The sequence below is a fragment of the Sebastes fasciatus genome, chromosome 9, assembly GCF_043250625.1.
Source record: "Sebastes fasciatus isolate fSebFas1 chromosome 9, fSebFas1.pri, whole genome shotgun sequence".
NCBI lineage: Eukaryota > Metazoa > Chordata > Actinopteri > Perciformes > Sebastidae > Sebastes > Sebastes fasciatus.
Genome location: NC_133803.1, coordinates 24687160 through 24713312, shown reverse-complemented (window position 1 = coordinate 24713312; position 26153 = coordinate 24687160). Strand labels below are relative to the sequence as shown.

The 26153-nt window shown below is 40.6% G+C and overlaps 1 protein-coding gene across 6 annotated transcripts in view; it reads right to left on the bottom strand.

Moving 5' to 3' along the window:
* Window positions 1–3660: 3660 nt before the first annotated feature.
* cfap46 (cilia and flagella associated protein 46) overlaps window positions 3661–26153 on the bottom strand; it is a 79730-nt gene continuing 57237 nt past the window's right edge. For 2 of the 6 annotated variants that reach the window (XM_074646873.1, XM_074646877.1), the window contains exons 48-58: window positions 25920–26026; window positions 25493–25563; window positions 16871–17053; window positions 12635–12714; window positions 12227–12287; window positions 12068–12100; window positions 10689–10791; window positions 10439–10557; window positions 5214–5295; window positions 4855–4991; window positions 4294–4748 (exon numbers count right to left, since the gene is read on the bottom strand). In XM_074646873.1, the coding sequence (XP_074502974.1) occupies window positions 4393–4748; window positions 4855–4991; window positions 5214–5295; window positions 10439–10557; window positions 10689–10791; window positions 12068–12100; window positions 12227–12287; window positions 12635–12714; window positions 16871–17053; window positions 25493–25563; window positions 25920–26026 (1332 nt within the window). In that variant the 3' untranslated portion in view covers window positions 4294–4392. Of the gene's footprint in view, window positions 4119–4292; window positions 4749–4854; window positions 4992–5213; window positions 5296–10438; window positions 10558–10688; window positions 10792–12067; window positions 12101–12226; window positions 12288–12634; window positions 12715–16870; window positions 17054–25492; window positions 25564–25919; window positions 26027–26153 lie in introns of those variants that run through there. The other 4 variants (XM_074646874.1, XM_074646880.1, XM_074646879.1 and 1 more) reach the window with 3 other exon arrangements.

Sequence of the window (26153 nt, the reverse complement as noted above, 5' to 3'; positions counted from 1 at the left end):
TATACGGTAAATATCTATACAGTATTTAAACATGGACTCTCTCATCTAGGCGTAAGTAAACTGTTGAACTTTAGGAGCACAACAGCAACTGAGAGACATCTGTTGGCTGCCCAGAGGGGCCAATAGCCAAGTTGTCCCCGAGTGAGAAGACAAACAAGCTGCTGAGACATGACAGTTAGTGGCACTTTATTTATCAGAAGAAACGCGGTATCCAGCAAATTGCTCTGAATGTCATCAGCTGAACAACAAGCTGTCCAGACATCAGCAATGCAGGGCACGAGCTGAAACTGATGAATGTCTTAAATGTTATTCGATAATCAGCAATTTGTTTCTAAAGGGTACAGTTCTCTGTATTTAGGAGCGCCGGTTCAGCACTACAATCGCTGTGTTTCTGCGGAGTTTTGGGCTCTGTAATCTCATCATCAGTGTCTGATTGGAGACGTGGGGCAACATCTGGGCTTGACACAGTTGTACAAGGTCATGTCCCCATGACTTTTTCAGTAGGAAGTATTGGACCCCTCCACTTTTTATAGTCAACGTTATAGTTAAAGAAAAACAGGAGAAACTGCACGCACTCGGACTAGGACTGTCCCAAATACCATTTTTTGGGCTTCAAAGCTTCGGTGAGAAATATTCAAAGGTATTCAAAGCTTCGGGACAGCGCCGCTGCCGCACTACTGCACACACGCACCTCTACACACAACAAATAACGATATCCGTCTGAGAGTAACTAATAATAATTAATGTTAGGGATGCACCGATACTGTGCTCATGTACCTGTACTCGTACTCGCAAAACGGCTCCGATACAACGGCACCGATACCACTTTAAAGCAGCGAAACGTTAACCTCTCGTCACATCTGTCGGGTCCTCACGTTCCACCTCCCCGACGGTGCCGGTGAGACAGGCCGGTGGTGCGCCCGACCCCGCGGGGCCGGCCCTCACTTTCATTGCGCCACAGGGTTTTGCTTGCACCCTCTGACTCGCGTGTGCGTTAGACTCCTTGGTCCGTGTTTCAAGACGGGTCGGGTGGGTTGCCGACATCGCCACAGACCTCTGGCGCCTTTTACGTGGGCTTCGGCACGACACAGTTTGGGCGCACTGAGGACAGTCTGCCCCAGTCAACAGTCGCACCAGGAGCAGGGAGCCCCGTCACGGTGAGTCCCGAGCCTTTCCAAGCCGACCTAGAGCCGGTCGCAGCGCACCGCCTCGTATGTGGGACTCCCCAGCCTGCCGTTCGTCGCTCACACCCTCCAGCTGGTTGTTAACGAGGGTCTTTTGGCATAGAGAAGTACTCGTATCGATACTCGGTATCGGCGAGTACCCAAATGTAAGTACTTGTACTTGGTCTGAAAAAAGTGGTATCGGTGCATCCCTAATTAATGTTGAATATAAATAATGAAGAATGTTGTTCCTTATTTCATGGGCTATTTTGGGACTTATACTTTATTATAACATACTTATTTAAAAACCAAAAAGGAAGCATTCGAATACAGATTTGGAGGTCGATTACCATGGTAATGGCCAAAGCTTCGAAGCATTCGGGTCAGCCCTAACTAGGACCATGCTTGCTTGCAACTCTCTCTCCTCTCCTCTCCTGCTGTCATTCAAACCGATTCAAACAGCCAATAAATTCTTTATGTTAAAGTTTCACACAGAATTTGCTATTATTACCAGCACTCTAATTACTGTTTTAGAGTATCTCAGGAACTCTCTAGAAACTCACTTTAAATGGCCGCTGCTCGGTCACTGGTGTAGCTTTCTCTAGCTGATATATTCTTCTTCTTCTTCTTCTTCGTCTTCTTCTGTGTTTTTTGGCAGTTGGCAAACCAGCCTAGAGTAGCATTACCGCCACCAACTGGACTACAGTGTGGAAGAAGAGATGAATGCAGCAAAATATATAAACAAATACACAAAAAAATTATTTTCTCTAAATCAGTTTCTTTTAAAAACGTAATAATATCACAGTATATCTTGCGTTCTGTTTTCACCAAGAATCCTGACAATGATATTGTCCCTCTCTCCCTGTTATTGCCAGAAGGTGATTTCTCTTGATATTGTATTTCCCACAAGTTGAAGGCTGAAGCCTACTGAGGGCAAGATTTATCCCATGATGCATTGGGTTGAGTTTGTTGACGAATCTGTATTAAAAACTGGGCATGTGTAAAGTAACAGTGCTGATCTCAGCGACCGAAATAATGGTATGTTACAAATCGCATACTTTTTCTTTATACTTTTAGTACATATGGCAGCTGCCCCTACAAAGTACATACTGTACACACTACTTTGTCATAACATTGGGCTTTGAACTTTGGCCCTCTTGATCATTTTATCCACTCACTGCACAGAGGATTGTGGTTCAGAATAGCCAGAAAAGCAGGCTGGCTTGCATACTGCAAAATGCGACCGGATGTAGAAGGACACCCTGGTATTTTTAGCCTACTGCATTTCACATTCTATGTATTATTGGGACATACTAAATCTTTTTCTGGCATACTAAATAGTGTGGTAGTACGGGTATTGGTACGCACAGAATGAGTAGAATATCTAGAGTATAATAAATAATGTATAGATCATCTTTTGCACACTTGGATAGTTATTGTAAGGTGTCAATTCAGGGTGCACTGAGCGATTCATGGATACATATGGTTGTTATTCCATTTTTAAACATTTTATTTGGCTTTTGTAATGTAATGTAGTCTTATTTTTATTTCTTATACTTCTTATCTTATAAGTTGTTTTTATAATAAATATATTCATTCATTGTCATTCTGTTCCTTTAATTCTACTGTGGCCTCTACACAAGTGGCTTTGTGTGTGACAATCATGAAATCTCTCCTTCTTACACACATTCAGGTTAAAAACCGACCTATGTTTTAGGACCAAATCTATTGAGGAAAAAAAGCATCAAAATGGTGATGATGATTTCCAATCTCTAATTTTAGGTTTGACTTACTTACAACGAAACAGGGCAGCATTTACAACCTCAAGTCACACAGTTCTGCTCTATTTAGAAATTTACTAAATTAACATTTAGTGAAATACAATAAGACGTATAAGGATTAAGCGTGCACTGCAATGTCTGATAAGGGCATTCTCTAAATTAAAAACGAGCAAACACAATTACATTTAATTTGAGGCTCATTTTCATGAAAGGCTGAATCCAGCTTCTCTCAACTATAGAGAGTTGTCATGGTTTTCATGTTGACTCAGTGTGACGCAGTGAGTGCGCCCTCTATTGTGGGGTCAACGTTTGACATTGTTCAATGTGTTCATGTGACTAGTCAACAGAACTGTAGTAAATACTGTCAATGAAATCAGTACTACTAATGAGCTACAATTAACAAGGCTGGAGTAAACAGACATTACAAGAAATGACAGAAGTTCAGTTACAGCTGTGAGATGAAGCTGCATCACTGCACTCAAAGCAGACCTGACTATGAGCCTTTTGTTTTCTAGCTCATCCATTTCTGTTGTGTTACAGCCGGGCTGCTGGTCCTGTCAGACTGTTTACTAGCTCATTTCTCACATTCAATTTGGTAAAGTCTGATAGCAAACCACATCAATGAAACATTGGTTATCATGGTGACTGAGGAGGACAGAACACTCTGAACACTCAATATATTGAGTGTTAAAGGTACAACTTGTCAAGGCAGTGTCAGCCGTAACATTAGTATTTTAATAATGCAAGACATGTACAGTACAGTATAGGGTGAATCTCTCCCCGAGCACTGAGAGCTCTCGCCTTATTTCATGCAGTCTGGCATGTTGCATATAGTATCTCACGTCTGCTGTGTAAAGTAACAATATTAAAAACATCAAGAACATATTGTCATGAAATGGCAAAGGAAAATGTAGAAGCGAAGACTCAAGGATCATGTTTAATGAAATATCTAACCCCCTCATGTTTAGTTTTTCTGCATACAGTCGTATTTGCAAAGCCGGCTGACATGCATGCCTGTAATCATCTTGAACTGTGAAATAGAGGGGAGGATATGCAGTATATTATGTGACAATCAAGTTAGGGAGTCCATAAAGAATGCAGTTGAAGGCTGATGGTGCGAGAGTCGTTTTGTGGTGAACGTCATCTTCCTTTGAGTCGGCGAGGAGCACTTGATCTGCAGAGAGAAAGCCAGAGAGGGTTATACTGAAATACAGCCCAGTTGGATTCATGATTTGAATGATTCTGCTTGACATTTATTATTTCTCTTTGCAAAGAAACCCAAGCCTCACATACAGAGAACGAGAAATGTGTGTGTGTCTGTGATCGTTGCTATAACTATGAAAAGTAATGCACTGTAATTTATATCCCGAGAAAACTATTTGTATGTAATCCACATATGTGTGGATTATGTTTTCTTAAACCTAACTATGTAGTTTTATTGTCTAAACCTAACCAAGTTTTTTCTCGTGAAGACGGAAGTTTATTTTGAAAAGACTGGAGTGGCAATTGACACGTGCGTCACATGTTGCTGGACATTCGTAGGAAGACGCACAAAAATTGAGGAATAACTTTTCGCAAGATATCATATGAGCCGTTGTATGAGGATATGTTGCAGTGACGCACTCATTAAAAAAAAAGAAAAGACACATGGACTTGATTGTATTGACAGTAAATATGAGGCTAAATGAGGATGTGAGTACAGTACCATATGATCCAGTATCGTTGTGATGTGGTATCTCTGAGCTGTCCCCTCTCCTCAGGGTGTGGATGGTCTGGCCAGAGGTCTGTCTGACCCTCAGTAGATCTGCAACACACAGTTACACACAGATTCTATTAGCTTATAATTCCCACAGGCATGAAAGTAAATGTTTAAAGAGGTTAAATTACAATGTGTTAGGTTGATAACCTACTGTCTACTACTTTGACCAGAGTGCGTGCGTTCTGTTGAAGGCTGCTGTGCCACTGGTTGAGGACAATACAGCCGACACCACCCAAACTCAACAGCAGAGCCGTCTCCAGGGGTTTCTCCAGGTCTAACTGTCCTGCACTGGAGACAAATAGTGGGATTGTGAGAGACAGCTTCTAGAAACTACAACCAAACAAAAAGCTGAAATCCAGTCGAAGGCAAAAGACAAAAACATCAATAGCCACTACTGTTAATGAATCCACTTAAACACATCAGGAAGGTAAAAAGGAGGACAAGAAAGGTAAGTGCAATTGAATCTGACAAACTGAGTTTGAGCTTCATTCGACAAAGCTATTTTGTTACCTCTTGTGCATGTCAAGGTTTGACTGGCGGAGAACACTGGCGCCGTTCTGAACCAGGTCAAAGAGAAGAGCCATGCGACACTCTGAGGAGAGCAAACAGCATTATCATTATCTTGCAACAGTTAACGGCACTAATTTCTTTAACGCATTAACGCAACTTGCAATTTTTAGGTTGTAGTGGGCTCAGTTTTAAAGCTAGAAGATACTGCTACCATATACAACTAGAAAACCTAAGGAATCCATTGGTACCAACCATGTCATACTTGCTCGTCGCGGAGGAGGTTAAATAACGCTCCAAACTTACACTAAATTTTGGCGAGGAAAAACTGGCATGGCCATTTTCAAAGGGGTCCCTTGACTTCTGACATCAAGACATGTGAAGGAAAATGGGTTCTATGGGTATCCACAAGTATCCCCTTTACAGACATGCCTACTTTACGATAATCACATGCAGTTTGGGGCAAGTCATAGTCAAGTCAGCTCACTGACTCACTGACAGCTGTTGTTGCCTGTTGGCCTTCAGTTTGCCAAGTTATGATTTGAGCATATTTTCTATGTTAAATGCAGTACCTGTGAGGGTTTCTGGACATTATTAGTCATTGTTTTGTGTTGTTAATTGATTTTCAATAATAGATATATACATACATTTGCATAAAGCAAGCACATTTGTCTACTCCCATGTTGATAAGAGTATTAAAAACTTCACAAATCTCCCTTTAAGGTACATTTTGAACAGATAAAAATGTGTGATTAATCATGATTAGCTATGGACAATCATGGATTGACAGCCCTTATATAGATAGTTTCAAACTTGACAATATAAACATTGTAAATGGGCCCCTTTGTATTTCCTGTTGCAATGTTATGGCAATGAAAAGGTCTACAGACACACATAGAGTACTAGGTGCGTCAGTGGCCTGTCATGTCTGGCTGCTGGCTCTCTCTCTTTCTTAATGCAGAAATGCACACTGCTGGAACCTGTTCCTCTTTGACTTTTTCATGTACGTTTCCAAATGAAGCATAAAGAACAGCCTTGACGATGTTCTTCACTCTCTGCCTTAAGCAACAAGAGCTTTCCTCAGCTCCACCTGAACGCAACGTTAAGTGATACAGTAGGAGGTAAAGGCCAGTGTCTGTACGAGCAGAATGAAGTATGGACAAAAGACACAATTATTATGTTTCAGTCACTCAAGAATAATAATAAAAGAATCCCTCTATTCAAAAATGCATCATGGAGCAGAGGCGTGGGACTCAAGGTGAAACACACCTTTGTCTAAATACCGATGAAAAAAATTGAGAATTCTACATGTGTACTGTCTGGACAGGTGTAACTATAAGTTTAACATGATTTGCTGAACACACTGTGATTTAACACGAACAAAAACTGTCATCAAGCAAACACACGCAGGGGCACAAATACAGATGCTGCACAAGTTTATGTTTAAGGAAATAGTTTCGGCGTATAATTTTCTCAAGTCTTCTGTTGTCTTTCTTCTCTGTGTTGTAAAGTACTACGGATCAATTGCGTAAATAAAGTTGTGTATATGTATATGAGGGTATGAAGTTAAATGATTGAACTTATCATGAATAACAGTGGGAGCATTTAGTATTGTCTGCTACTTCTGCTTCTGTACATTTCACATCATTTCCTGTAATCACTTTGAGGCGTAAGAAAGAGGCGCTACACTTTCTCTGCAGAAACACATATATACGGTATGTAACTGTATTTATGAAGGAAAACATGACATTTTATCCGCGGGCCTTCATCAGAAGCTCAGTGTACTTTAAACAAGGAGAAGAGACAAACAGATGAAAAAACACATATAGAATATTATGGCAATCAGTCAGGCCACAGAGCCAAAGAGGCTTTTAGCACCACTCTCCAGCACAGACACACTGTTTCTTCAACACAGTCCATCTATTTATTAGTACACAAATCAGGCTATTACTGTACGAGCACTTGGTCTAGACCTATAGGTGTGATAGGACTGATGCGGGTGTCAGACACCAGGTGTGTGTCAGCGAGGTCGTCTTAAAGGATATCCAGTGCCTTGCAGCTATTCTGGCTGACTTCCTATACAATGACAATCATGTCTGTGTCTGTAGCAAGACACACTCAGCTGCCCGGGGCCAGAAAAGAAGAACAGAAGTCCACTCTAATGTGAGTCTCAGTCGTCATGTTAAGAAGTAATATCATTACTCAAAACAAGATAAAGATGATAAACAGATAAGATACGAGTGCAGATGGTGTCGCGTGTTCTGCATGACACCTTTTCTTTTTCTGAGAAACCCAAATCTGCCATCAGCTCATCATATCCTGATGGCCAATTAAGTAAGAGCGCTCCGGTTTGTTGTGAAGTAACAGCTGGAACTAGACCATGGTGTCAGTCACACTATAGTTAGCAGCAGTAACGCCAGGCTAGCGGGAGGCACATATGTCTGGCCTGGGGCCATGTGGAAGGCCAACCTGACTCTCTGTCAATCACAACAAGTCCACCCAAAGTCCACCCGTTCTTTGAGAAAGAAAGAAGCCGTGAAGATGAAGCCATGTTGGGTTAGGGTTAGGTACTGAGGGAGGGAAAAGGCGTCCTTTAAAAATGAAGAAGAGGGAGACGGGTTCGCAGTCTTCTTGTTCCTCCGTCTGTAAATAAATTCTTTACATCTGGAATTTTTTTGGTAGGATTGAATGACTGAAATGAATACAGTATTCCTGAGCAATCCTCATGATCTAAATGATTTTTTACAGGCACCGAGAGTAGTATGTTCTAGCAGGGATCTGATAGTAAAACCTCATTGATTTCTCACTGCAGAACAGGCATATTTCTAAATATATACCCACACAGGGAATGAAAGATTGATGGGCTCGAAGGAGATTAAGCCTCCTGCTCCATTTACTGCTTACATAATCCACAAACAGCTCTGCTCCAAATGTCATTCAGTCATTACACTATTTTGCCACCTCTTTTTCTTCCTAATTTACCATTTGAAACGCTTTAGAAAACTGTGTGATTTCGTAAAATCGGGTGCATTACTAGGACACCAGTTGCTTAAGACATTTCATGTCATAGAACTGGAACTCTCATCATTTTGTGTTTTATATGATATACTGACATTTATCTTGATCGTTTTTCTTTGTTTGAGAGGGCCTATATGCAGTGATAGTGGCAATAAGGTCAAAGAAGTAAGCCTGATCAACACCAAGTGAAATCTTAGTTTTATCGCTTTTTAAAAAACACTGTCACATCTTAAAGTCTAACCCTGAACTTTCTTCTATCAACCTCCTTTTGTAAATAAAAGAGGGAAAAACAGAAGGGATCACTTGGGTACGTGCCAATGTTGACAACAACAAGAAATCCAGTCAAGGACTACAGACATGCTTGAACCCTCTTCTCCAGGGCAACTACTGCTACGGCAGTTGCGCACAGTGCAACAACACAATGAAGACTAATTATTTCATCCATCCCAACACAGGCAAAACATTCTCCATCAACAGCGTCATCACTTGTGCATCCATACACGTCATCTATGACGTGTATGGTGTACGTGCATGTACAAGGCCACAGGGACAGCGTATCATATGATACGCTGTCCCTGTGGCCTTGTATATGTTGGAAAAACCGAAACAAAAGATCAGTGAGCACAAAAGCACAGTACGCAGGAATGATCAGGATTATCCCGTAGCTGTGCATTTCGATGATGCTCACCATGACTTCTCTTCATTATATTTCTGTGGTATTGAACAGGTCAATTGACCCTACCACCCTGTGACCATGACAAACTACTCAAAAGTGTGAGGCTTACTGGATTCATACTCTTCACACATTGGCTCCTGAGGGACTGAATGATTTAATGATTACTCCTCAGCCTTTTCCTGTGGTCCTTTATATTTTTCTTTATATTTTCTCTAGATTGTTTTCTGTATCTGAGGGGTGCCTCGTCCAGCTCATATCGTCCTGGATACATACGAATATGAACACATATCAGGTTAATTTACCAATGTCACCTGTTGATTGTGTCCATTTATATATGTATGCACTGATGCTGCATCTTTGAGGCCCTGCTGTCTATTGTATTTATATGTATTTAGTATTGTGAAGATTTCTAAGCACATTTATTACTTACTTTATAACTTTTTTTCTATATGTTAAGCTATTTATAGGGACCTATACTTAATTTTCTGTATGCAGTCTTGATAGGATGGAAGCAAATTTGATTATTGTTATTTAACATATCTATACATTGATGAAGTGTTTGCCTACTGGCATTTTGTGAGGCCTGGCTGTATTTATTATAGAGGTTTTTATCTATTTATTTATGCCGTTTCTTTTCATTTGCCATGTACATGTATGCCTACAGATAATCCACAAATGTATGAATGCATTTTAGCCTTTGGGGCTTTAAGCATTCATTTAATGTAAGTGTTTAGATTATTGATTGTTAGAGTGTGGTCGAGCTCCATATACTGTATGATATTGATGATTGACATAGAGTAGATTGACATTTGAATTGCCATCCGATTGCATGTGAGGTATGAAATGTGTGATTGGTTGTATGCTTGCAGCCATTCCCTATTTAAGATGGCTTCTCATTGTTACAGATCATTTGCCTGATCTAGCAACGCAACGTCGCAAATAAATGTGTCACTGCAAGTCAGATAGTGGACGGGATTTTGCTGTTTTTTTACTGACAACACAAATTGACATTTTACTTTATTTTACAGATGCTTATGATAATATGGTGATTCTGGGCCAAAATCCCAAGTATTTCCTTACTGCTAAATCCGATAGAAAAGTATAATTTGAGTAGGTCATCCACTGCTGGCGTAATACACGACAAGCGGCAGCGTCTGTGGTGTGATGAAGCTGATCCAACCTTGCAAAGTAAAGCGATGTGGTTCCTTGACAAAAAAAATGCACAATTTTTCAGAGTTTTTTCTCACAAATTTATGACTTTATAATCTCAGAGAATATTCAAGTTTTTTTTCTTGTGAATTTGTGAGTTTTTTCTAATAAATTTACCACTTTAATCTCAGAGAATATTTGTTTTTTTTCTCTGAACCCCCCCCCCCCCGGCTCCGTAATTTGCTTTTTTTATACATACAATGGCTCTAATACGGCGTTGTACATATGATATGTTCAGCATACTGCTCATGTTTTATGCTGACAACTAACACTTCAAAAACAACATATATTCATTCTAATAAAATGCTGTATGGTTGTACAGTACCAGACAGATTGAGGGCTGCCAGTTTGGCAGGTGGAATGTTTGCCATGAAGCGCTCCATCCCCAGGTAGATGAAGGCACTGCATCTGCATCTGCACAGCAGCTGCTCCACCTCGGAAAGACTGCATACATATTGGAGTTAAGGGTTAGCGGTGTAGAAATGATCAAGTGCGTTGCAATGTAAAAAACACAAATGGCTCTCATTATGCTCAGTGCAAAGACCACACAATGACATGCTGCATTGCATTCTAACCTGGGCGTTTCTTTGCTGCCGATGAAGCCCTCCCACATACGGGTGAAATGATGGCTGTGGGTTTCCAAAACCTCCTTCATCCTCGTGCTGAGACTGGTCCCATCTGTGCCAGATAAACAACAACATACAAATATTATGAAACGTTCTACTTGCTAAAGTGGTGACACTAACTGGGAGCTGAAATGTGACTCAAACAAGGCCACCAAAGTACAATAAAAATAAGTAGAATACTACATTGTAAAAGAGAGACGGATGCTTTGAGAGGCCCCGAGCTGAGAAGAGGACACACAGTGCGAGCTGTGGCAATGCCCGGCTGCGATACAGTATGAAGAGAACATTAATCACCCCAGAACTTGGCTTCTCCCAGCATTCCTATACTTACATACTCCAAAACACACCATCCATAAAAGAAAGGCAGCTAGAGCTATACAGTACTGTAATCGATCATTAACAACAAGCATTTTTTGTGCCATAGTACAGTGCACTTCCACTCCTAGTGATATAACAATATACATTAATATACTAGTCTATTAATCCTGTAAATATGTAATGTAAGGTATGTAATGTAATTAGGGTTGTTAATCGATTAAAATATTTAATTACGATCAATCGGAATTAATCAAAAATTAATCGCACATTTTCTATCTGTTCCAATGTACCTTAAAGTGAGATTTGTCAAGTATTTAATACTCTTATCAACTTGGGAGTGGGCAAATATGCTTGCTTTATGTAAAAGTATGTATATATTTATTACTTGAAATCAATTAACAACACAAAACAATGACAAATATTGTCCAGAAACCCTCACAGGTACTGCATTTAGCATAAAAAATATGCTCAAATCATAACATGGCAAACTGCAGCCCAACAGGCAACAACAGCTGTCAGTGTGTCAGTGTGCTGACTTGACTATATCTTGCCCCAAACTGCATGTGACTATCATAAAGTGGGCATGTCTGTAAAGGAGAGACTCGTGGGTACCCATAGAACCCATTTTCATTCACAAATCTTGAGATCAGAGGTCAAGGGACACCTTTGAAAATGGCCATAGCAGTTTTTCCTCACCAAAATTTAGCATAAGTTTGGAGCATTAATTAACCTCCTTCATGACAAGCTATGTGTACATGTTGGTACCAATGAATTCTTTAGGTTTTCTAGTTTCAAATGATACCAGCATCTTCACTCTAGCCTTAAAAGTGAGCCCGCTACAACCCTCCGAAATATCGAACAGTGGCTGGGTCCGACGGCAGCCCGTCCGATTTTTAAGAGGTTAATTAAAAAACTACTAGTTGCGTTAATGCGTTAATATTGCGTTAACTTTGACAGCCCTTAATGTAATATCTCCAAAGAAATTGATTGAATCCTCTACATTTACTTACCAAAGTTGCCTTCATTGTGAGGGTCAACAATATCTGTGAGGGTATGTTAAGAATAATAATCTATAAAAAAGATTTCTATAACTATATGTCACGAACACAAGTAAAACAGACAGTTTAACAAACAGAAATAGGGGTCATTTTCAACAACAAAAAAGATACACTTCATGTTACGTATGTCCACTGGGAGGGTGTTAGAAGGCAACACTTGATTCACCGGCATCTGGGAAAACAAATTTAAGTTATTACAGCTTAAAACATAGATAGTGAAAAACATAAAATGTATACAGTATATACATGCGTATATTGTCTCTATGACATGTACATCTGCAAATACCAGTTGAAGTAAAAAGGACGGGGTTGGTGGAAAAAATAGAAGTGGTGCATGACAGAGGAGAAATGCTCAGAAGCTAGAAATAGGATCTTTATGAAAACACATTATGTAATTGATTGAAAACCCACACTTAAAAGGGAGGCGAGAGGAACTTAAATAATTGCCAGTGCTGACAGCAGGTAAAAGTAATATTGCTGTCTGTATCTGGCAGGCCCAGATTAATTTACTGAACTCACCACTTTGATGGCTTGGCTTTGATCTGCCTTCCCCTTAGTTCCCTTGCCACCTTTGGTCTCCTTTTTGTTGTCACTTTCAACTGCCACAGACAGGAAGCAGAATTAATACATACACTTGTCTGCGGGGTAGATTACACAGCATTTGGACGGGGAATAGAAAAAAATAAAAGTTTCTCAGTATCTGCAAAGTCAGTGACATTTATCAGTGTCTGAAGGACAGTTCTAAAAGTTTCCTCATGGCTCTTATCAAACAAACAAATTAAAAAAATGGGTTTAGGTAAACACTAATCGCTGACACACTGAAGAAGTCATCTTCAAGTTCACCATTGGGATTTTTTTATTGTTATTTTAACCCATGCCAGAAGTGGGGCTGTAGGAGAGAAGTCCATCTGTTGGTCCATCAGTCCAACACTTTGGTCAAACATGAAATCTCACCGCAACTTGTCAATGCCCATCTTCCCTGGCAGGATATTAAAAATCATAATGAATGCTGATCACTTGAGTTTTTATTGATCCAGCAGCAGATCCAAACTTCTACTCGTCCCACATTTTATTTCATGAAAAGTTACTTCAAAAACGAATGACTGAATTCCTACAAAATATGCTGTTGAAATTCATTGCGATGGCCCTTAGGGAGTCTAAACAAGTTGGGTTTACCTTGAAAATATAATCATATCTGACTGAAGTAAGCCCCTTTAGCCTAGTATTAAGTGATAGAAAAGAGTCAATCATAGAATCCGGAGGGCTGTTAGGAAATTGGAGGAATTGATTGAGCACAAAGTGAGTATTTTAGAAGGTTAAATTCTTGCTTAAAGGAAAAATACCGTTAACATAAAGGTCATTAATAGTCAGTAGACCTTTGTTTTGGCCAGGTCTGGAAAACTGGATCCAAGCAGGATGGTAGGAATATGTGGTTGCGAAAGACTGGAGTTAGACCTGAACCTAAACGGAAGTGTTGGTTAAAATTGGGTTCCGAGCAGCTTGTTTAATTGAGAGAGGTAACTGGGAACAAACCACCGACCAAAGAGAGAGACACTTTCCATCTGGGTCCACTGGGGTTGTTCAACCAGTGTCTTATTAGTGTTCCAAAAAAGATGTTTGTTGATGTTACAGGCCCAAAAGTATTGGCGGAAATTTGGGAATGCCAGGCCTCCTTTAGACTTGGGAAGTTGAAGGACTGTTCTCTTGATACATGCTCATTTACACCATAGGAATGAGTTTATATGAGATTACTAGGTATCTGAATCCTTCCGTGACCTTTCTAAAAGGAAAGAGAGCCTTGGGAAACCTTTCAGCGAGGGAGTTAAAAGGGAAATATTCACTGGTGTCAACCTTTAACGCCAAGCTAAGGGCAAACTTTTCAGACCTTTCACTCTGCTTTCTGTCTGAACCTTTAACCAGTTTATGGTAGTTTTACGGTGCGTGAAGCCCAAAGTTGTTAAGTCTGCCACATTGAACCAATGTGCTGCAGTATCGTTGGAATACATGTGACAAAGATGTACTTAGGTTTGGTTACTAAATCACTGCAAATATGTAAAACATTTTAAAAGGACCAAAAGGTCCAGAAAAATATCACTTTTTTTCTGGTATCATTGTCACCCATGTATTTGATCCAGTCATTGAAAGATGTATTAAGAAATACATGCTCTTGTAGTTTCCTGCCTGTGGCATATGCAATTGTCAAGTGACACACACACACACTAGTTTAACAGTAACCTTTGAACATTCACTCAAGTTATGCAAATGATTTGACCTTTAAAAAGGTAAAGATGTCTGCAGCATCAGATTCAGTGTTCTTTCTACTCCCTTTCCTTTTCTTTTCAAAATATTAATGTGCATAATTCCCCCAGAGGATTGAAGCTTCATTGCCAAAAAAAAAACTGGATTTTGTTCTTGGGATTTTGGACATCCAAAATAAAAAACCTGAGAGACCAGAGAAGGACACAATGTGGTGGATAATACTAATTAAAAATTAGGCTAATCCTTTTTGGTTATTATTGTTTTATTGTTTTGTTTTTTAACCTGAGAAATACTTTGTAAGCAATTTGTTTTAAACTGATTTTAAATCAGATTCTGTCCTCTCACATCAAAACGTTCTTTGTTGTGTTTCCTGCTCCAACTAAGCACTGTTCACCAGAGTTCTGAACAATGTGGCTATTCTGATTAGTGTGAGACTATAATAATTTCAACTAAACAACAGTGGATAGCTGTTGGACTAAACAGATCCTTTACTTCCCTATAAGCAAGTAGTGTCAATTTTGGTTAAGGTTCTTTCTTTGAGTTACATGTCAGCTGAGTATGTTTTATGGAAAGTTAGCAATTTTTTTTAAAGGGTTAAAGATGCTCAATATGGAATTCAGAGCTTATTTATCTATTGCCTCAACAAAGCTCTCAACATGGAGACGGCTGAGTCGGCGGCAAGTACCTAACAGTGCAAACAAAAGCTAAAGTGCTAACAGTGTGAATCTAGGGGGGAACTTGAGGGTGGGTGCTACGCTTCCGCGAAGATGCTGTTGGTCGGGATGGTGTTATCAGCGGTAACTGCTGTATGAGCGCAGCGCAGAGTGGCTGCCATTAATAATACCCACAGCAGCTAGACTCTCGCGATATCACAAGATCATGTGATCATGTGATGCAATAGCATCAGTTACATCAGAACTGGAGAGTATTTCTTCATTGAAAGAAGGGCAAAGAACGGCACTGAAGGCTTTTCTCAGTAGAAAAGATGTTTTCGCTCTTCTCCCGACTGGCTTTGGCAAGGGTTTGATTGACAGATGATTCATCCAATCCCCTGCCAAGTATTTTTTGAGAGTGCCTGCCCTTTTCCAAACAGTTTCCAATGACGGCGATTCAGATGGTTCTGTGTAACAAATAATCTGACTCGCATGCACTAAAAAGCATGCACGTCAGGCCCGGCTATGTAAACAAAGCACAGAAAAGCTTGGATCACAACACACACAGAGGGAGAGCGACTTCATTCTCTGCTCAGGTAGACATCAATCCTCTATATCTTTACATTGCAAATAGTTGTTTGCTGCTATATTAATGCTCTGAATTTCAAATTCAACACTTTTAAGGAGGCAAAACATTAAACGTGGCCTGCAAACCATAAAGTAATTTCTATCATATTGTTTGCTTTTTAATCAAACTTAAACTCTTTCCCAACACGGTCTGCTTATATTGCTGACATGCAGTATATATTACCCCTGAACAATCAAACCTACAGTCCTTACTCTAAATTGCTCTGGCAGGCACAGCGAAATGGCCACATTTAATGGACATCCACTTCAGCAAAGCAGGCCGTGGTGTTCACGGATGTCCGCATGAACTTCTGCATGCCAGCAGGATGTGTAATGACCTTTCTCTCCTGGACAAATTCCAATTCTATGGCTGGCTGCTTGCAGTCTCAATCCAGGCATCAAGATGCTTTCGCAAGTGTAAGCAATATAAGATGGGGAATTATGTGAGGCAAACATCCACTTATACTATACAAAAATCTCATGAATTATTAACAGTTTAATAGATAAGACAGTTGTACTGCATAGACGTATTTCTCCATCGAGAAACCTATTGTTTCTTACCACATTAAATCAAATTTTTCTATTTAGTTCTGACCTATTCATAGGTCTTCTTTCATAATAAATTATATCTTCTTGTTTCTTTCCCGCTCTTTGTTGTGGTCCACGTTTCCTACTACTTTAGCAGAAACCTGAACTTGAAGAACTTGTGAGATTAATATTTATTGCTACTTAATATTAGATACCAACAAAATAAAAATGAGCAAGTTAGTGACAGAACACTCATAAAGTACATGTCTTACATTATTTATACCACTGTTGGCACAACAGACACATTCACTGAATTATGTAGAAGTATAAATTTTAGTCTGCAACAAAGACAACGAGTAGTTTCTTAGAAATTGACAAAGGAAATTAGGGGAAATGAGTGGTCGTAGGTCTGGATTAACCATGTTTTGGACAATTAAAAGGTATTAGGGTGCCTGTTCAATTAGAGCAGTAATAACAGACTTTATGAATGTTGAGCAGGAATTCTCCTAATGGTTTTAGACCTGTCTGAAATGACGTGGCTGCCAGCCAGTCAAGACAGACATAGACTCTACAAGACTAACTGCTTTATGTTGTTATTAAAGTTGCAGGTTCATTTGAATGGTCAGGAATCCCTAGGCAGTGCTCGCAAACATGTCTTAAAAGGTGTGTGCATTCTTGTCTCTGGTACCTTTTTGTGGTACCTCTGGTTCCTCTCTGTTCAGGCGACTGTGGAGAACCTGGAGGGAGAAGTCTCGAGTCACAGAACCCAGGCCTTCGTCCTGCAGGATGGATAAGGCTTCCAGCGGCAACTCCAGCAACTTCCTGTCTGCCAACAATACCACATACTCCCCTGGTTCTGCTGGCAATTCATCTGTATACACACAAGTACAAACATTTATTTCAGATTTTTTTTTTTTTTACCTTTTTCTTAATTTTAAAGATGTTGCTGTACAACACCCTTTAACCTTTACTGCTCCACTTCTGAAGTCCATCATTTCTAACTGGTAGAGTGTGATTGTTCCAACAATTTGGCGAGTTCATTCTTTTAAAGGTACAGTGTGTAGGATTTGGCAACATCTAGTGGTGTGGTTGCAGATTGCAACCAACAGAGTACCCCTCCGCTCACTCCTCCCCTTCCAAGACTGAGGTAACGTGAGCCGCCAAGCGCAAAACTGTGGTAACGCCATTCGCCTCGCTCAGAGACCATCCTTACCATAATAACACTACTTCAGGAGCAACGGAAGTCAGACGGCGGCTGGCGGTACCACGGTTTTGCACTCTGTGGCTCATGATACCACAGTTTCACCAGCATGTCGGAGAACTACGGTTACCTTCAGGTAACGTTAAAATATGAAAGTCTCTCTCTAGAGCCAGTGTTTGGTTTGTCCGTTCTGGGCTATTGTAGAAACATGGCGGACTCCGTGAAGAAGACCCGCTCCCTTTGTAGATGGATTTTAAGCAAACGAAAACACAACAATTCTTAGTTTCAGGTGATTATACACTAATGAAAACATAGTTATGAATATTACATTACATTTCTGCTAATAGATCCCCCAAAATGTTACACACTGTTCCTTGTAAAAGTACTGAGTTATCAAGTTGTGTGTGTGTGGTATATTTTCAGGTCTTATACAAGACAGCGGGGCCCCTCTTATGCAAACATGGGTAAATAGCGTACGTGGACATAGGGTCCAAAGTCCAGGGGTTGAAAGATAAACATGTAGGACACACATGGACTTATGCTCAGCTCGCATGTTACATGACAGATGTTGCATAACATCTGTGCCCGATATAAGGAGGCGCGAGAGCCCCAAAGGGAGGACTCTCAGATTTGAGTTGAGACCTCCGGACGTTCTAGACGTTCGTTATGACATTTGTTGCTTGTTTGTAATAAACTCTATTATACCAAAAAGAACAGTGTCCGCGGAGCATCCTTCCTCATCACTTCAACAGCACTGTCGCAGGAAAGATACGACAAATTTGGCGTCACGAATACAGGATCGGAAGTGGCCTCAGCGACAACTTCACAAAACGGTAAGCGCGCTCGATTTAATGCTGGTCATAAATTGGGGCTGTTATGTGGAGTTGTTTGGACACACCGTAAATTAAGAACCTTCTTGTTATGGACATGTACTGTTGATTTGATGTTTAAAGTGAGGCTCCGTGCTAAATTTAATGAAAAAAGGGGGAATGAATAGAGAAAAGAAAAAAGTAAAGAAAAGAAGTATGAGAAATACAAGGAATAGTTTAGAATAGTCATGGTAACTATAAGGTGTACTAAAGAGTATTGTGCAAGATTAACGCTAAGACACATGCATAAAAAATGCATATTAGACACTGAGTAACGATGGCTCTGACATAGTCCGGAATTAACTTAGAAAGACAAAATTGGGAAACCTGGATCCAGGTAATTTGAATAAATAAATGTAAAGAGTGTTAAGAGACAGAGAAATAAAGGAAATAAAGGAAATAAAGGAAATGATCATAGGACAGCCGCAAATCGGATAGAATAGAAAGCCCTCAAGTGGAGGAGCATGTAGTATGGGCCGCGAGTAAAACCTGAAAACGACATCTTATGGTCAGTTTAATAACTGGAGAGTGTAGAATCACAATTCGAATGACCGTTACCACTCTGACGCTTGTTGACGAACGGTGTTCAAGAAGTAGCCTCTCTTCGGAGATTTTACACCTCAACGGTAGCACAAATTTTATGAGAAAAAGTAAGGAAAATAGCGGCAGAAAGCATGCTGTACGAATGAAGATATCTAAAGTTGGAGTGAAGAGAATGTGTGTGTATGGACTTTGGGAGGAGATGCAGCTGGGAAAATGTGGGTGTGTGACACATGGCGCCATATGTGTGCCATAAAATGCATGGGAAGAGAATATATGTGTCAAAGTTAATAATTTGTAAGAATAGATACGTGGCCCGATGTATTGTATAAAACCATGAGCTTCTGTTTCCAGAAGACTAAATTAATTAAATAATGTAAAACATAAGCTGTTGATTGTGGGAATTGCTCTGGATCAGAGGTCGAAGCGCACCCTCTCTGGATCACTGCTGTCACTCACGCCGTTGGGCGTGATGACACGGCCAGTAGGAGTGGACGCTTGTTTTCTCTGCAAAAGAGGGACTTCCGGGAGATACAGTAAAAGAATAAAACGATGAGCCACTGAAATGAGCCTGGTTACGATAAACGCATACACATAAGATAAATAACTATAAACCAGGACAAATAAAGTGGAGTTGTGTAACTGCAGTACCCGTATAACCCTTGGAAAAGAATAGAAATATATAATAATAAGAATAAAGAATGTATAAAACCATGAACTTCGTTTAAGAAGGGTAGCGTTTGAAACCCCCCCCCCTCTCTCTCACTCGTCTCAGAATTCCCTAGAGGAGGTTGGAATGTGGGAGTATCCTTGGCCGTTTGAACTGTTTGGATCAGTGGGGTTTACTAAGTGCTTTAATGTGTAGGTAGGGGTTTAAGTTAGGAATAAAATTGATGATGCTGTTAAAGGGACCTAATGGGTTCACAAGAGACTAAACCATTGCATGTGGTGGACCTGGAGTATTGGACTGATGGGTCTTGCTATCGTGTGGGCGATAAATTAAGGGCCGGCTATGCGATAGTAAAAGCCCAGGGAACTGGATTTGCAGTTGAGAAGGCTGAAGAGATACCACAGCCTGCATCTGCACAACTTGCTGAGCTGGTGGGGCTAACTGAAGCGTGTTTGTTGGCAGAAGGGAAGCGAGTGACGATATATACTGACTCTGCATATGCACATAATGTGTGCCACTTGTTTGGAGCAGTGTGGAAGAACCGAGGGTTTAAGAAAACGGATGGTTCGCCGATACAGCATCACGCCCAGATCATGAAATTGTTGCATGCTATGATGAAGCCTAAAGAAATAGCAATAGCTAAATGTGCGGCACATAAGAGGGATGCGTCAAGGGTTTCACAAGGGAATAGAGCGGCTGATGAAGCTGCAAAAGCAGTCACTGGAGCAGATAAATTGGGCAAAGTTCTTCTCGTCATGCATGAAGTGAACTTGGAAGACAAAATTACGCTCAAAGATGTGATTTTAATGCAGGAAGCTGCTCCTGAAATGGACAAACAGTTGTGGCTAGACCGAGGTGCCACCCGAGATGCTACTGGACTTTGGAGAAATCATGAGGGGCTGATACTATCACCCCCAGACCTGTTGGGTCTGATGATTCAGGAGGCGCATGGCTTAGCTCACGTTGCAAGGGGGAAGTTAAGAGAAAGATTACAAAAGAGTATGATTTTTGGGCACCATGTTTGCTTGAACAGATTGATTATGTCATAGGCAGGTGTAACTAGTTGTGGACTATGTTGACATGATAAAACCGATTGAAGGGAATGCTCAATCGGTTGCCAAGTTCTTATGCAGAGAGGTCATAAGCAGGTGGGGACTTCCAGATCGAATATCCTCAGACAATGGGAAAGAGTTTGTGGATAAGACGGTGAAATTGATTTTGCAAAAACTAGGAATTAAACAGCGTACAATTTACTGCAGTAACCACTCCAAAGGTGATTAGTACACAGATAAAGCTTGTTACGTTAGTTCCAAAAACAACTAAGAATGTTCATACACCTACTCTGGCTACTACTCTAGTTATGACTTCAAAGGGGATGAATGCTACAACAGTGACGACATCCGTGGCATCTACGACATTTAGAAATACAACGCAGACATCTAATATGACATCTTGGACCTTTAAGGATGTGATTAATGTAATCCAGAAGCAAATGTAAAAAATAGAGCCTAGCGTGAACAGCAGTAACGACATTGTTGAAGTTAGAGAACATAGGATAGAAGAGAAGTATGTAGAGTCATCTATGACAGCTCAGAGGACTATTTTAAACATAGATAATAACTTTGTTGACTCTGATCAGACACCAGAGTACAGGATGGATCAATACCATACAATACAAAAGAGAGACACTAAATGGAAGGCATTTGGGTCTGATCCTTCAGTGTTACAAATCGCAGTACTGGAACCGCGGTCCAGGTTAAGGGATCTCCAACTTGGTATCATTTATCGCACTGCGTCAAAGCACCCAGAGTCGAGATGACTCTGTGGAACAAAATGAGGGAGAACAGGCAGCCGAAGGGCAGAGGCATGAGAATCTCCCAAGTCAAAATCAAGAAGGGGGGATTGTCCAGATTGTGGAAAATATCGATGATGCTGAGCATATTTTTGATGATGTCAGTAATGATAATGTTGATAATGGACAAGGAAATGTATTTGGGGACATCAAATTCCAATATGTCCCAGAAACAACAGAGCATGTTTCAGTGGAGAGTGACACACCAGAGGATGCAAAGAGATCTGACTCCATTGCGAGAAAACTCGGAGGTTCAGTTGGGAAAAGGAGTCCCAGGCCAGTCCGGAGGAGGGTCAAACCTCTCCGTTATGAAACTTAGGATGGTAGAGAATGTGTCACAGCTAACAACAGAGGTACCTAATAAGATTTATACGACGCAAAAACCTGAAGAGATAGTGGTCAGAGCCAAGCTTGGAAAAATGGTTATTCTTCCTTGTAAATGTGGAATAGGGAATAGCCGTATTCACGATTTTCCCAAGTGGGAAAATAGTCGTGGAGAGGATGTGGAGTTGATACTTCCTGGACAACACGGTCCGCCTTATAATCAAAGGAAGTACTTATTGTACAATGATATGAGGTATACGAAAATTGTAGATGATTGTTCACTTGCAGTGCGCAACGTTACTCGGGAAGATGAAGGGGAATATATGTGTACATATCGGGAGCCAGAGTTTAAATTTGTTCCATCTAGCCACTCTTGGATTGGAAGTTACATAAGTCGTAAGGTGAGACTTATGATAACAAACCTAAGACCTGTTGAAGTAACCACTGCAAAGGTAAATAACACACGTATAGAGGCTGCTACTTTAAATTTGAAATCAATAAATAATGATAATGCTTTCGATCAGAGTACTACCTTGGCGACATCATTGACGCCTAAGAAATTGGAGAATGTGACACAGACACTTGACAAAGTATCCTTGAAAGTGAAAGAGATGGTGAATGAGAGCCGGAAGTCTATGTTAGAGATGGGGATTAGTGTGAGTAGTAGGAAGGAGATTGAGGAAGTGAAGGTTGGAAATTCATTTGAGACTGTTCAGAGGAATATTGTAGATGAGGGAAAGGAGTTTGTTGACTCGGATCGGATATCACAGGAGATGTTTGAACAGAACCATGTAATGCAGAAGAGAGAAGCTAAGTGGAAAGCGTATGGATTTGATGCTTTAGCGTTGGGAATTGTAGACCCATGGGCAGGTAGAAATTTATGGTTTCAGCAGTTAACACACTCAGTGAGATCAATCAAGAAATTGAAGGGTCCATGTGTGTTGAAAGTACCAACACCAGGTACATGGCCTTCAATTTTGGAGGCGGTACCGGAACCATTAACTATGGCATGTCAATCTTCTGTACTGTCATGGCTCTTGTATCAACAGCAATCATCAGTGGATAAAGTGATGGCTTTATCAGTGAACCTTTTTAAACCTAGAATGACTTGTTCTTGGTTGGCAGGTTTACCATATGTAAATATACTTGATCAGCATGAAGATATCAGAACAGCGGTCCCTGATATAATGGAGGTGACAGCAGTGGGAGCTAACAGCTGTTTTTGTTCAAATACAACTCATGAAGGACCGGGAACGTTTATGGGGTTATCAAAGTGTGATAAATATATGATGGATTTGGGTAAAATGGAACGTGGGAATAGTAATGATTCGTATGAAGCGTCTTTTCAGGTACCACAACACAAAAAGAAGACAATTGTAAGGGTACATAATCAGATATTGCCAGGGAATGTGACTATCGGGAATTTCAAGGATATTTGGTGGGTCTGTGGTAATAAGGCATACATATTTCTACCATATGGGTGGACAGGATGCTGTTATATGGCACTGTTGAAACTTCCATATGAGGTTCTTACTAGCCAGAAGGGAGAAGGGCCAAAGGGGGTCCCATCTGATGTTGCTTCAAGTAGTAGGAGAAAACGTGAGTTGGCACAGTTTCACAAGTTGGAATCCTACCATTGGAGAATAAGTTTAGGAGAGAAGTGGGGTATAGGATTATTTCCATGGTATGGGGTGGCATTCTTGGCAGATCACATCGACAACATTACCTACACCTTGCAAGGCTTTGCGAACGAAACCATAAGAGGTTTCGAATTGTTGTCAAACACCCAGAGAAGTCACAGACTGACGTTGCTGAAACATGACATGGCTCTTGATTATATTTTGGCCAAACAAGGGGGCTTATGTGTTGCTTTAAATTTATCAGGAGATGCTTGCTATACGTTGATTCCTGATAGTTCTGATAATATGACTAGTGTCATAGAGGCATTGAAGCTCATAAGAGATGCGTTTGGCCCATCAGAAGACGCGGGATGGTCTGCAAATGCTTGGTTGCAGGATAAATTGGGGCCATTAGGAGCAGTGTTAGTTCAGGTTTTGGTAGCGCTCGTTATGTCGTTGTGCGTGATGTTTTGTTTTTGCACGATGTTGTTGACCTTTGCAAAGGCCATGATAATTAAATGGGTTGGAGTTGTGCTGCCCGGCGATCAAACGTTGATGCCATTATTACACGAAGCTGACACGGACGTGGAAGAGGATGACGCAATAAAGATCGAATTGGTGGAGGAATATCCATTTTAAATATCTCAGAGGATTATAATCCTGTTCTTTACCTCTGTTTTTGCTGGCATAGTTTGTAGTGTTGATTTGGGTTTGCTCTTTCGAGACTTTGTGTAGTCTCGAAGGGGGGGTATGGCAACAAATGAACAATATGATTAATGGATAATATGATTTCTAATTTCACATTTTTACTTATAGAAGTGTTCTTATTCTGTGTTTGATGTTTTAATTTGTATCAGTTATGTATGCAAAAGATACTGGTTTTCTTTTCTTTCATTCTAGAACATATTGGGGGAAGAACACTGTGAGGGTGGTGGATTGTCAGGGACTCCGATGGGCTGAATGGATTCAGACACTTCAAACATGAAAATACGAATGGCCTGAAGAACTCTGAACGTGGACTGGCGATACAACATCCAGAGTCAAGACGTCATCGATACTACACCTGAGTCAAGGCTGCTGAGAAACTGCAGCGTTATACAGTCTTATGTCTTCTCTTAGATGTTACCTTAGTATTATTGAAAATGAATTTTCTTTTTTGTGTATTACATGCTTGGGAAATGATGGTTTCTAAATATAATGGGACCTCAGATGTTTTCTTTTTCTTTTTCTCGATGTTTAGGGACAGTGGGGTAGGCAGGAAAAGGTCCATAGAAAGGTGCGATGGGTCGACCAGCCTGACTTTGGACATTATCTTGTTTTGATTTGCTGAGAGTTCCATATGCATTTGCTTAAATCATTTCCATACACAAATTGCTAAAATTCCTCATTTCAGTGTTATGGAGTACTACGTATGGTCGCCTTGGCAGAGGGACCGTGAGAGAATTTTCCTGTCTACATTGTTTAATGGATATTTCAAGAAAGATTAGCTGCCGGACAGGTTTTTCACTCTCACTTTTATACTCCATGTAGTTGTTTCAATGGTAAAAAGGAAGGGTTGTTAAATTTGTCATGTTTATACACCTGTATGTCTTTTATTTTATTTTTTCGAGACTTTGTGTAAGTCTCGAAGGGGGGAATATGTGGTATATTTTCAGGTCTTATACAAGACAGCGGGGCCCCTCTTATGCAAACATGGGTAAATAGCGTACGTGGACATAGGGTCCAAAGTCCAGGGGTTGAAAGATAAACATGTAGGACACACATGGACTTATGCTCAGCTCGCATGTTACATGACAGATGTTGCATAACATCTGTGCCCGATATAAGGAGGCGCGAGAGCCCCAAAGGGAGGACTCTCAGATTTGAGTTGAGACCTCCGGACGTTCTAGACGTTCGTTATGACATTTGTTGCTTGTTTGTAATAAACTCTATTATACCAAAAAGAACAGTGTCCGCGGAGCATCCTTCCTCATCACTTCAACAGCACTGTCGCAGGAAAGATACGACATGTGTAAATCAACACGTATCACATTAAATCACATGTACAGCGACAACATTGGCCTGAGCGGGAGGTACAGCCTGCTTGAGTAGAAACCTGCTGATGGGGTGCCAATAAACAGATAGGGATCAAAACAGATGTTGGATGTTCAGATTATACACTGTTAATATAAACCACAAGGCCCTTAGGGTGTCACAGACACAAGCAAGCTCCCATCCAACAAATTCTTCCTTTACCTGAGCTCCCTTTCTCTTCTTTATCTTTGGTTTTGGTCATCTCAGGGACTGGTAGTGATGCAGCCTGGGGCCTGAGGGAGGTAAGGACCGGTGAGGATCAGTGGGGCTACACTACCTCATGTCTGACAAGGACATAAGATAGAACCAGACAGTGGAAGATGTGACAAAGTGTATGAAATAGAGATGTATAGCACTCGCTTTGTGAACGCAGACAGAGGAAAAAATACCGACCGACCAAGCTTAACAGACAATCCAGTCTCACTTGAAAATACTTTTTCCACAGTGGACATTTGCACCTGCAACAGCGGTAAAATCTTCACTTCAAAGAAGCAAAGTTTCCTTCCTCAGGCTAAGAAAACTAAAGGAAATGTGTCCAGCTTTTGTAGTGGACAAATTGGGGAATCTGAACACATATATAATACTTTACCTTAAGCACGAGAAGTCAAACTGTTTGAAAAGTGGATTCAAATAGTCTTCCATATCTTGTACAATTTCTCTGAAGTGAGGTCCTAACATTTCTTCTGCAGCAGTTCTCTGTATAAGAGAACAAGAAAAAAAGAGAAGTTTCAGTAGCTGTAATGCAGTATTTATTGTTACAGGCCACTGATTACTGTCATACACACATCTATTGCAGCAAAACAAAGCTCGAATGTAGAAGTCA